At 37.4% G+C, this 13471-nt stretch overlaps 1 protein-coding gene across 1 annotated transcript; it reads left to right on the forward strand.

The window, feature by feature from the left end:
• The first annotated feature begins 457 nt into the window (after nucleotides 1-457).
• Nucleotides 458-12938, forward strand: p2rx7 (purinergic receptor P2X, ligand-gated ion channel, 7). Its single transcript, XM_037778995.1, is given in 14 exon segments — nucleotides 458-772; nucleotides 2328-2475; nucleotides 2570-2641; nucleotides 2755-2827; nucleotides 3926-4022; nucleotides 5618-5698; nucleotides 6818-6953; nucleotides 8261-8397; nucleotides 8717-8807; nucleotides 9079-9144; nucleotides 10271-10375; nucleotides 10459-10566; nucleotides 11831-12266; nucleotides 12269-12938. Coding segments are annotated over 14 exon segments (1773 nt in total). The 5' UTR covers nucleotides 458-656; the 3' UTR covers nucleotides 12376-12938.
• Nucleotides 12939-13471: the final 533 nt, after the last annotated feature.

The following is a 13471-nucleotide window of genomic DNA, read 5'->3' on the forward strand; positions in this document are numbered from 1 at the left end:
TGAATAACATCAGCTGACAGGAAGTAAACATGGACTCAAGCTGTTGCCTAGCAACGCAATTCCGTTGTAATTCTGTTGAAATGCACTAAAACGGAGCGTTTCAGACAGAGGGTGAATACAGGTATATTCAGGCAGACAGTATGAGGAAAATAAAAGTTTTTTTTTTTAACATTACACCATGTAAACATGTTCTAGTAGAAACACAAAATACAAGTATGAACCTGAAACTGAGCACGATATGGGACCTTTAAATAACATTTTTCACTTGCTGACTGTTTTATTCCAGAGTTTAGGCTACTCTTATTTCTCATAAAACATGCCTTCAGATTACAATACATTTTAATAATAATTATAATTCATGTAAAGCATGCATTTTACAACATTAGAAAAGAAAACTCTGCTTTTATTTGGTTGTCATCTGCAGAGACTTCTTGGATCAGATTGCTGTTGCAGCTGCAGTGTTGCTGCTGCTGATGAGAGCAGCTGCAGGAGTCTGGACATGTGACCTCAGCACAGGAAGAAGAGTCAAGACATGAGTCACAGATTCCTCCTCCACCAGAGAAACCACACAACAACCCTCTGAAAGCACCACAACAACCACCAGAACCAGAACCACAACAACCACCAGAACCAGAACCACAACCAGAACCAGAACCATGCCGTGCTGCGGAGCTCTGTGTCAGTATGAAACCACCAAGCTGGTCCGGATCCAGAGTCTCCGGCTCGGATCTCTGAAGTGGAGCCTGAACGGAGCCATCCTGCTGTTCATCTGGTGAGTTAAAGAGGAGACGTTTCACTTCTTCACACTGCCACAGACAAACCACAGCCAGAAATACACTAAGTGATCATTAATAAAGCTGTTTATTAGCGTTTGAATGAAACTGAACCGCCTCCTGTTGATATATAACACAAAAAATAATCCTTAAGATGTATCTTATTTTGTAGGAACTGCCCATCTAAGGCGTTTATTGTTGCAATTTTAAATCATTTCCGGTTATTTATTCAACTGAATAATGTTTTTAAATCAGATTTATAAAATGCTCACTGGTGACCTTAATTAATCTAAGTTTAAGATATGTTTTAACTTTATAGTAATAGTACAATTAATAAGGTGTTTCTATGAGACTTGAAGTTGTGATGTGAAATGTGTTCACCTACTAATAGGTGTGTTTTACAAATGTTTTTTTTTCTGATGTACTCATCCGTGTAGGATGTGAAACTTTTCTGTTCTCCATTTCCCAGTTTAGTTTTTGTTTTATCGTACTTTAAAGTGTTACTTTGGATACTGGTTGACTCACAAGAGACACATTTAACACACAATGGTGTAAATTGAAGCATCAGATCAGAGGATCAGTCGATTAATCGATTAGTTGATTGACAGAAAATGAACCTACAATTATTTTGAGAATATATATACACAGTATATATATATATATATATATATATATATATATATATACACATTTTAGCAAAAATGCTTCTCTAATGTGAGGATCTGCTGCTTTTCGCTGTTTTATATCTTTGTCAACAGAAAGATGTGCAAAGAAATGTTATATTTGTTGGTACTCAGTTGCTTTTATTATTACATTTTAAATAATTTCTGGTATTCCTATACAGGTTAACAACTTAATACACATATTGGAATAAAATATTGTGAGTATTTACTGAGTGTGTGGAAGAAATACTGATGAGACACATTTAACACAGAATGGTTAATGGAAAATTAAAGCAGCAGAGGTCGCGATAACTCGACTAGAGCTGCAACGATTAGTCGACTAATCGATTAGTCTGTCACCAGAAAATGAACTGGCAACAATTATGATAATTGTTTAATCATTTAAGACGTTTTTTAAGCAAAAATACTTCTCTAATGTGAAGATTTTCTGGTTTTATATCATTGTAAACTGAATATCTTTTGGGGTTTTGGACTTTTGGTTGAACAAGACAAGACATTTGAAGATGTTAACAAGGACATCAAGACATTTTTAACTATTTTCTGACATTTTATAGTTCAAATGATCGTTGATTAATTGAGTAAATGGTCTGCAGATTTATTGTTAATGAAAAAAAAAAAACATTATTTGCCGTTCTAAACATGACTTTATGTACCGGTTATGGGTCTAGCTGCTCTAAAAAAAACTTCCTATAATACAACTTGATGGCATCTTTCATTAGACCCTGCCTGCCTGGTACATGACCACGTGCTGTAAACTCCATGCACTCAGTACAACAGGTACAACAGTCATCACTCCAGCTGTACTACCAGCATATCTTAAACCTTAATGTGTAAAATCTGTGTAATTGTTTTTATGTGTTTTGTTTTGCAGCCTCATGTTGCTGTGGAACAGGGCGTACCAGCAGTTTGACCTGGTGGTGAGCTCCGTCACCACCAAGGTGAAGGGAGTCGCTCAGACCACCCTGCCCGGGGTCGGGGACGTGGTCTGGGACGTGGTGGACTACAGCGGGCCCTCTCAGGTAGTCTCAGTCCTCTGGGTCCTCTGGGTATATGGTCCTTTGGCCAAGAGGAGAATTTAACCATAATTTAACAATTTGTTTTGTTTGTTTTCAGGACAAAAACTCGTTCTTCGTTGTGACGAACGTCATCGTGACGAAGAATCAGAAGCAGGGGAAATGTCCCGAGGTCCTCTTTCATCCTCACTATTAATATCCATCAGATGATGTTTAATCAAAAGTGCTGACTCAGATGAGAAGTTAGCAAAGCTTTCTTATTTTGCAGCAGTGTTTATATTCCAGGTTCCTCTGAAAGACCGATCGTGTCGCTCTGATAAAGACTGTGAGAAAGGAGGCTGGGACCAGCAGAGCCACGGTACGAACACCCCTCCTTCATTTATATTTACCTGTACACAAGAAACCAGGTTACGTTATGTACAGTATCCTAATCCTCGTATACATGCAGCTAGCGGTGGAAGAAGTACAAACGATCTTGTACGTAACTAAAGTAGCAATACTATACTCTGAAATGCTCTGTTACAAGTAAAAGTCCTCCATTCAAATGTTTACTTACGTTAAAGTACAAAAGTATTCACATTAAAATATACTCAAAAGTAAAAGTATTGGGACGTTACAGTTGCTCTTACAGTATATAAAAGCATAAAGAAATAATAGAAAATATAAATAAACAAGTATGTAACATGTAAATTCTGTACATAATGCTACAATATATGGAGATAAATATAAATAAATAAATAATAAAAATAAGAAATATATGAAATATGTACAAATATGTGTATCAAACATATACAATATTTAAACATAAAACACTGAAAAGTGCTGAGAAGTGGGATCTATTAAGTGTGTTAAATATAAATGAAGAATAGTATAAATACAAATTTAATTACTTAATTATTACTGGTTTTAATTACGTTGTATACTGCTGGGTAGTTTGAATTTTCTCCTGAGATTCAATAAAGTTTTATTTTAATCTTTAATAATACATCCAAATTTATTTGTTGATTATATTTTGTATTAATGATCTGAATCTGTAAAATAACTTAAGTTATCAAAGACATGTAGTGGAGTAAAATGTATAACTGTTCCTCTGAGATGTAGTGGAGTAAAATGTATAACTGTCCCTCTGAGATGCAACGAAGGAGAAGGTAGCAGAAAATTAAAACCAAATGAAAAATAAAACCAGATTTCTGTCTTTACTCCGCACCTCATTTAGCAAACACTACTAGTTTATTCTAACTGTAGTGAAACTGACTTCTTTAGACTTGTAGAGGCCACTTAGTGTGACTTTCAGTTCTCCGTTGTCACAGCGACTCTCTCTCCGTGTCCTCGTTGGGTACCAGTCGTCACCTGTTTCCATAAGAAGCAGAGGAATGTCTCGTTGATGTGTTGCAGTTGTATCTTCAGCCGAATATTTCTCAGTTTGAATGCAGCACTGTTTGTTTTCTCTCTGCAGGGCTGAAGACGGGATCATGTGTGAAGTTTGACGTGTTGAGGAAAACCTGTGAGGTCTCTGCGTGGTGTCCAGTCGAAACCAAGACCAACCCTCCGAGGTCAAGTCTATTATTGAGATCAGGACTTTGTCACGTAACATCTCACTGAACAGGAATTTAACTTTTCTTGATCCTCTGACAGATAATTCTGGGGCATCAACAGGTCAAAATGTAACTAAAACCTGTAATAACTGATTTTGTTTTGCCACTAGGGGGCAGCAGAAACAAGTTGTGAACACAACACTGATACATCATCACATTTAAAGCTGCAGTGCGTAGAAATCCGGAAAACGCAAAATCCTGCATCCCCTCGAGCTGCTCTCTCCTCTCTCTCCTCTCTCCGCTCTCCCCTCTCTGTCCGAAGCCCCTCCCCCCACACGAGAACGGGCATATGCACGCGCTTCATACGTGCTCGCTACATCTGAGGAGGCTACCGCAGCGAGCTACACATTACCTTCTAACGACATCAACAGTTTGGACTGTCTTTTTGAAAGTCTGTCTTTCTTTTTTTGGGTTGTTTTGAGGTGTAGGCAGTTGCTGCCAATGCTGGAATAGCAAGCTTTCCAGTAGGTTGTTCCGCCATTGACCGAGGCTTTCACTATCTGCAGAGACCAGACGTGAACGCGCATCTCCTTTTGTGGAACAGCCAATAAGAACGTTCTCTCTGAAATGCCCTGTGATTGGTCAAAGTCTGCCGTCACGGGCAAGATTTTCTAAAGCCTGTAAACAGAGCCATGAGGAGGTGCAGAGGTGTAGTTTTCTCTCAGATCACTTGAATTACAATATGCTGAAAGGTTATTATGGAATTTTTGCCAAATTATGCCAAAATATTGTTGCCTACTGCCACTTTAAAGTTGATATTTTTGGTATGAATTGTTTTTTATTGGGAATTTAAAAGTACAACAACTCAAAAGATGGCGCTTAAAAACATTTATTTCCAATGTGGTCATTGATGTAAAAACAATACTGTTAGTATTGGAAACAAGCAAATTACAACATAAACCTACTAGTCTCCCTTGCGACTCCACACCCATCGTTCAAACTCCCCCCCTTAAAAGTTAACCATCAACATTCCCCACAAATCTGCCTTAACTTTTGTTTTAAAAATTGTTTGGCTTTGTTTAATATGCAGTGGCAGGTTGATCTGTAAGGAGATCCCAGAATAGAAAACGAGTTTTAACACTGCATGACATAATGCTTGCTTCTTGTGTTGGCTTCCAACCATGTTATGTGTTGGAACTTGTTAGCAAACAGTTGATTAATGACACATCCAGCAGTTATAGAGCACCATGATGATTGATTAGGAGTTGTTTCTGTCCACCTGATGAATGTAAGTCCAATATTCTCTCTCTTTTATCTCTGTTTTTGGTCTCCTCCACCACCTGAGGGAAATATCTGCCTCTTTAGCTGCTAGATGCTCCGCTATGTTCACCAGCTAGTCTCTAACTGGGTCTTTCTGTACAGTGAGTTTTTAGCGTATATGAATGTTTACTTAATTGTGTCTCTTACATATTCAAAACTAGCTTAGAGCTAGTATTCGGTATCAATTTGGGGCCACAGCTTTTGCTTTTGAGGTACAGTAAATGTTAGTCTGTTATTAAAATGTTCTGTATTGTCTCCAGTGTGTCTAATAGTTTGTGTTTTCCACGATGCAGGCCCGCTCTGCTGGCAGCAGCCGAGAACTTCACCGTCCTCATCAAAAACAACATCCGGTTCCCTGCGTTCAACTACAGCCGGTGAGACTGTTTTATATGATGGTGTTTGAAAGACTCTCTTCACTTTATGCAGTGTAGCAACAGCAACAAGTTTCACATCTGTGGAAATGAAAGAAACATATTTTATTATTTATATTAACTTTTATTTTGTCATAGAAGTTCATTTTCATGTAATGCAGCTGTGAAGAGGGACAGTTTGAAGTCTCTTCCATTTGTTGTGTTCAGGGACGCTCCGACATCAAAGAATTTAGTTTCCCAGCTAGATTGACAATAAGGGGGTTTCTGAGCAGTTTACACAACACAAGTGCTCGCCATCCAATCCTAGAAAAAAAATGCAAATTCTATAGCAGAAATCTCCAAATGTTAAACGTTTTTCATCCCAAATCACAGCATGGCTTTTTCTATGGTGTTCCTCAAGCTCTTGGTGTCTTAATGTGGTATTTTGGAGGGATTATTGATCATTTTTACCAATTCTCCAGTGGTAAAAAATGGTTAAATTTAGCAGCAAATCTGTGTAACAAACGGTATCAACCCAAAAATGGCTGCATCTTATGAGACGTAATAGAGCATGGGGATGACCATCATATACTTCTATCATAAAGTCCTGATACGCGCTCACAATTTATCTTAATTCATTAATAATTATTTTTTCATTTCTTATTAATGACTAGAACAACTTGACACACAGTGCTGAGCAGCATCTCATATTAATCTCCAGATTCTCAGCTTTCAGATGATGTGCACCACTTCTATGTGACATCTACTGTTGACCTGCTATCTCCCCCTAAAGACCCCCCTAAAAAAAGACTGCTCTTTTGTGGGTCTCTTAGGGTTAAAAAAGCATGAAAAATCAGTCTGCCAGGATGTTAACAAAGGAGTATCTCCTCCGTTATGGTTTTAATTACTGTATTATCATGTCACTTCTGCATTTTATCATGTTGAAATGATCTTAATATTTTGCCATCAAGTCTTATCCTGCATTATTTTATTCTTATCAGATAAGAAAAGCCCATGAAACATTTAGAGCATCGTAGGACACTAAAACTCTGCTGAAAACAGACTAATGACATTTCTAAAGGTTTTGCAGCTCTGACTCTCTTCAGTGGGAGAGAAACTGTGACTTTGTGTTTTGTTTTGCAGGAGGAACATCCTCCCCGTGATGAACGACAAATACCTGAAGAGCTGCCAGAGAGGAAAAGACTCGCTGTGTCCCATCTTCAGACTGGGAGACATCGTCCGAGACGCCGGAGAGAAGTTCTCTGAAATGGCCGTAGAGGTGAGGTCGCATGGTCAAATGATTCTTCTAGACACCATCACTATATTATATCATATCATATCATATCATATCATATTATATCATATTATATCATATTATATTATATTATATTATAATATAATATTATATTACAACCTTTTACTGAGTGACTTCACTGCTTGAATCTCAGCGACACCAGACCAGTTAGTTTTTTCTTGGGTTTCTTCCAGTGAGCCGTCTGTTGTCCTCAGACAGAGATCACGTAAAGTAGAAATGAAACAACCAGAAACAGGAAGTGTTGCCTCAGCAAACTTTCTTCAGTCTGTGTGGGTGAAAGTGAAAAGTCGGCACCCTCAGTGTAACAGAGGATATTAAAAATAGATTTATGCTTCACAAATCTTTGAGCTTTTCCTTAAGTAGAATTCCTCTTTTTTTGTTATTATAATTTAATTTAAATACTTTCATTCTAAGTTCATTCCTAAGTCCTTTTATTATTATTTTCTTAAAACAAGTCATAAAAATCTTTCTACTTCTACTGTAAAAATATTTCATCCCTCTTCCAGTGAAAATCAACTTATGTTAACTAATGATAAGAAGTAAAATTGGGAATGTTGGGGCGTAGGTTTTGGGAATCTGGTGTTTTAATTTATTTTATTAATTAATAAATTTTTTATTTGCATTTTGATCATTTTAATTTGCTATAATTATTAGGTTATATTTTTATTTTATAATCCTTCATTTATTTATTATAATTTTGTTATATTTTTTTTATTTTGAAATTTCCATTTATTTGTATTTTTCTATTTTATTATTATTATTATTATTATTATTATTATTATTATTATTATTATTATTATTATTATTTTATCCCTTTTTTGAATACTTATTTTTCAATTTACAGTTACTATCTGTTATTATATGTACGTATTATTTTATTTGTTATGGTTTAGGTTGTTTTAGGCATTTTTCTTAAGGAAACAATAAAAACATGATTAAAAAAAATGTAGAATCGGTTTATTGTAGTGTTCTTACTTTTCTTACTTTCTTTTATTTTAAGACACACTTTTTACATTTTTAGAAAAATCTCAAAAGAAGTTGATTTCTGTTGGAAGATAGTTGAAATATTTTTAATGCATGGGCAGATTTTATACATAGTTAGAAAATAAGGCTTTAAGGACCCAGAAACATGCAGAGCTCCTCAGTGTCCATCTATCTTTCACTCAAATCTGGAACATGGCTCAAGTCCAGTTGTGGGTTTTTCTCAGGACTCCTTGGTGGTCTGTGAGGTTTTTGTGGTTAATGATCCAGACTTCCTGTGTCGACCACAGGGTGGCGTCATCGGCATCCTGATCAAGTGGGACTGTAACCTGGACCGGCTGATGCAGCGCTGCCTCCCCACCTACTCCTTCAGACGGCTGGACGAGAAGGAGAGCAACAGGACGCTCTACCCGGGCCTCAACTTCAGGTGAGCCGGAGTATCGTGTGCTGCAGTGCTTTTTATTATTATTATCATATTTATTTATTTATTTATTTTGCACAAACATAAGAAAACATTAAATAATATAGAGTGCAAGAAGAGGCAAAAAGCCCACTGGGCTTATTTGAAGCCTCTACCTAAATAGTGTTAAAATTCCACAACGTTATAGAGAACACAAGATTAATATACAGAAATAATATGACTCCATACTAGTGATGACAAACAATTAGAACATGATATATATAATAACAATAAATATATCAAAAAAGACAAGACCTGTGTGTGATATCTACTGTCTTGTGATCAGATATGCAAAGTACAACACGGTGGACGGAGTGGAGGAGCGGACGCTCTATAAAGCATTCGGCATCAGGTTTGAAGTCATGGTGTTCGGACAGGTGACTTTATTTATTTATACGTTGGGGATTCTCAATCAAGTAGAGCTTTTGAATTTTTTAAATGATGTAATGTATATTTACTAGTTTGTGCATCTATTTGTGTTGAGATGAACTTGTCCAAGATACCATATCTGATCAATAAAATAACTTTATTTACTTTAATCATTAACTGTATTCGTCCATGCACACAGGACCTCCTGACTTTCTGTATCTCTATCATTTTGGAGGAGTTATAAAAACAAACAGTTGACAGTTTGATGTGTTTTTCCAGGCGGGAAAGTTCAGCTTCATCCAGCTCATCATCTACATCGGATCAACGCTGTCCTACTACGCTCTGGTGAGAGACCACACAGTGTCCATTCATTCATTCATTCATCGGTGCTGAACACAGTAGCAGTCAGTGTTAGAGTGAAGACAGTGGAGGCTGCATCTGCACTAAGTGAATGAATTTCACCACATAAAGAGCTGAATAAACTCAGTCTGTAACAGAAGGAAACAGGTTTGGTGTGAATGTTGAAATTAAGAAGTGTGGCTGCAACAGAAATGAAGTGAGATGTCACAGCGGCTCTCACTGTTAGTTATACTTGTCCTCAGAAGAATTAGAGTTTCAGAGACTTTGTTTCCTGCATTCTGGTGACTTTTAAAGAATGAAAATAACAAAATATAAGTACACTGCAACAGCATTTTGATGTTAAATAGGCTTACTTTTAATTTTACTTTTAATTCTCAGGAAAAGAATATAAATACATATCTTCTTTTTAATGGTCGCGAGCAGCTCTCTTCCACCGGGTAACGACATTTGGTGAAGACAGGAGTCTCTGTATTGTCATCCAGGTGGAAACAGTAGGCTTATAGTGCCAGAAGCATGTTGAGATAATGAAAAGGGGGAAAAAGGTGTGAAAATGAGGAGAGAAACGGGAGCAAAACGGGAGTCTCCTGGGAAGATCGGGAGGGTTGACAAGTATGCTGTTAGCAGAGACTCCGGTCTGCTGTCTAGTTTCAATGTACTTCACTGATTAACCTCAGTATTATACTGCATTATATTCAATAAATACCACACAAGCAATTAAACCATTAGTTTGACATTTTTGGGAAATATGCTGATTGGATGAGTTAGCTGAGACGATCAGATATCAGTCTCCAGTGGTGGAAGAAGTATTCTGATCTTTTACTTCAGTAAAAGTAGCAATACTATTAGTGTAAAAATCCTGCATTGAAATTTTTTACTTGAGTAAAAGTACAAAAGTGTTATTATCAAAATATACTTAAAACTACCAAAAGTACAAATTATGCAGAATGGCCCATAGAATAATATATAGTGTATAATTCTAATTATTGATGCATTAATGTGTGTTTGTTGACACATCGGCATCATGTGATGCAGGAGGCGAATGCAGGAGGCGATGCAGGAGGCGAAGCAGGATGAGTGTGTATAAGTGTGTGTGTGTGTCTTCATCCTCCAGACGACCTTGATGATCGACTGGCTGATCGGAACCAGCTGTTACTCTGCAGAGGTCGGACAGAACTACTCTGAGAGGAAAGTGGAGTCTGTCCAGGACCAACAGAAGGTGATGAATGATGTCAGAGTTTAATAATAACTTTTGAAATCTCTGTAATCAGCTGGTTTGTGATCAGTGATTGTGTGTTGCAGTGCATCCTCTGTGTGTCCTACGTCGACGAGGACAACATTCGGCTGGTGAAGAGATCGCAGAAGAAAAGTTTACAAGACGTCAAACCGATTTCTGTTCAGCCACTCAAGGTGAGCCTGCTGCAGAGAAATAACATGTTGAAATGCTCCTTTATTACTGATGAAATGTGATGAGATTAACACCTAAAATCTATCTGTTATTCCAAGATATTAGTTTCAAAGAACTTTCAGGGTTGAAGCATCAACAGGTTGGACTTCATGATCTCTGGTAACTTTATCTGGAACCAGATATGAAGCATTATTGTCGTTTTGTAGATTCAAGTCAATTTTATTTATTTAAGTTGAGTTATGTTTTGCTCCCGTTCTAGAATATAAATATATAAAAATAAAAAAATATAAGTAAGAAACATATATAACAGTGCAAATAATAATGCTGAAAAATATGATCTATGCAAATAATATAAATGCATGCATTTATAAGAATGCAAGAATAGTGTAAAATAAGAATATTAGTTTAAATGTTCTGTATAAATAAACGCAGTGTTAATGTCAGAGTAAACCAGATTATTGCACTAAATTATTGTACTGTTAAGTCAGTATTGCTCAGTTGAAGATGCACTAAATTATGGGGTTATGTGTGTGTGTATATATATATATATATATATATATATATATAAAAAGTTATGCTGAATTAAACTTCCCTTTTTGTCTACATTTTTGTGTATTTTTGCAGTTTTTTCGAGGTAAAAAAAAAGTCTTCTTCAAACTTGTACATCTTATACGCAAGTAAACAAAATGTAAAAGTGCGTGTTTTTTTAATACGTTTTATCCACTATATCTATATATCTCTATATATATATATATATATATATATATCTCTATATATATATATATATATATATATATAATATAAATAACGCTCCAAAGTTACGCTAAATTTGGGTGAGGAAAAACTGTCATGGCCATTTTCATTTGTCATTGTTGTTAATTGATTTCCAATAATACATATATACATACATTAGCATAAAGCAGCATATTTGTCCACTCCCATGTTGGTAAGAGGATTAAATACTTGACAAATCTCCCTTTAAGGTACATTTTGAACAGATTAATTTGCGATTAATCACGATTAAAGACCTGGTATAAATATGCAAATGAGGCATTAACTAATACTTTCTGAATTTCTGAAAAACTACAGAAACAAATAGAAAAAAATAAACACCTAAATGCATATTTTTGGATGTTTTCTGTTATGGAAGCAAAATGGACCAACATCTCTAAATGTCCCAGCGCCTGTCGTGTCTCACGTGTAAACTGTTTAAATTACAGTCTGAATGTTGTCATTGACTTCAGCGACGTCTTCTTGTCCTGACAGGAGGACTCGGGACACCTGAGAGCCGTCCTCTGTCTCCTCCAGACGGGTGTCGGCGTGGATCACGACGCTCAACCTCCACTCAACCAGAAACCCGCCGCCGACGCCAAACCTCGCCGCCCGGCCTGGTGTAAGTGTGACCGCTGCGCCCCCTCCTCCGTCCCCCAGGAGGAGCTGTGCTGCCGGCTCGGCGACGGCGCCTGCATCGTCTCGTCTCCGCTGTTCGAGCAGCTGGTGTTGCGCCGCTCGCTGCTGGAGGCCGTCCTCCTGTACCGGGACCCTCTGTCTCCCCCCGCTGGCCGAGGCCAGACCGCCGCCTTGCGTCACTGCGCCTACGGTCAGTACATCAGCTGGAGGTTTGGGGTCACGCCCGACGACGCCCACGCCGCCATCCCCAGCTGCTGCGTGCGGAGGATCAGGGAGGAGTACCCGAGCCCGGACGGTACAGCGGCTTCAGACCTGCCAGGGTGGCGTCCATGAAGGCGTCCATGCAGTCCTGCCCTAACTTTGTCAGCTTGATTGTATCAGTTGGGAATGAAAGTCAATAAATCATCCGTCATCTCGCTTCTCAGTAACAAATAGAAGTATTATTTCTTAGACTCAATCCCTTTAAGGAGCTTTTTGCCTTTTTTATACGGCATAAATATCATTTCTAACATCACTAACAGACTAAAGTTTTCTCTCTTCTGCCAGGAATGTGTTCACATCCGTCATATCGTATGGAAAGACTTTTATTCCTACATGGGAATTAGCAAACTCCAAACAGTTCATGGCAAAAACAGTTTAATGGCAATTAAAACAGGATCAAAAAATGATTTGTCTCTCTCCATTGACTATCGTAAGATCCAATTGTTGCTGGGCGAATGGATAAACAGTTCGGCACGTCGTCAAACCTCATTTTAAACAACCCCCCCTGTTTCCAGTCTTTATGCTAAGCTAACCGGCTGCTAGTTGTAGCTTCATATTTACCGTACAGATGAGAGAGAGGTTTTAATTTGCAGATTTCTCTCTCAGTATGAAAGTGAATAAATGTATTTCCCAGAATGCAGACATGAGATCTTCTGATTTGACTCTTGACAAGAAAAGAGAATAAACCTGTTTCTTAACATGTTGAACTATTCCTTTAAACGTCTTCTCATTGTTTAATTGGTCTAGGTCTGGAGAAACAAGTAGAGATTGGGGGTGAAGTCCATTGAAGGTGTTAGAGCTTCAGTTTGGGGATTATTATTATTATTATTATTATTCAGCAGGACTCAGAGTTTCAGCTTGGGAGACACGGAGCAGCTGCTCTGGCTGAGAAAAAGAGGAAATGATCCAAAATAAGTACATACGTCTCCAGACGGAGATAAGAAGCTTCATCTATCATATCAGGACATGTTTTCATGGTGATAGCAGCAGCAGGAGGAGATCATACATGAACTATAATAATAATAATCTCTGCTGTGTATGAAACAGTCTTTGGGCTCCAGATCCACAACGTGTTGATTTGTGACCCAAATCAGTCAAATGAGGAATTTAAACATTTATATTCATAATTGATAAGAACAATGTTTTATCCTGAAGTCAAGAAAATTACTCAAAAATACATTATACATTAAACATACACTAAATTTTGTCGAGGAAAAACAGTCATGTCCATTTTCA

Source organism: Sebastes umbrosus, chromosome 8 (genome assembly GCF_015220745.1).
Source record: "Sebastes umbrosus isolate fSebUmb1 chromosome 8, fSebUmb1.pri, whole genome shotgun sequence".
Taxonomy (NCBI): domain Eukaryota; kingdom Metazoa; phylum Chordata; class Actinopteri; order Perciformes; family Sebastidae; genus Sebastes; species Sebastes umbrosus.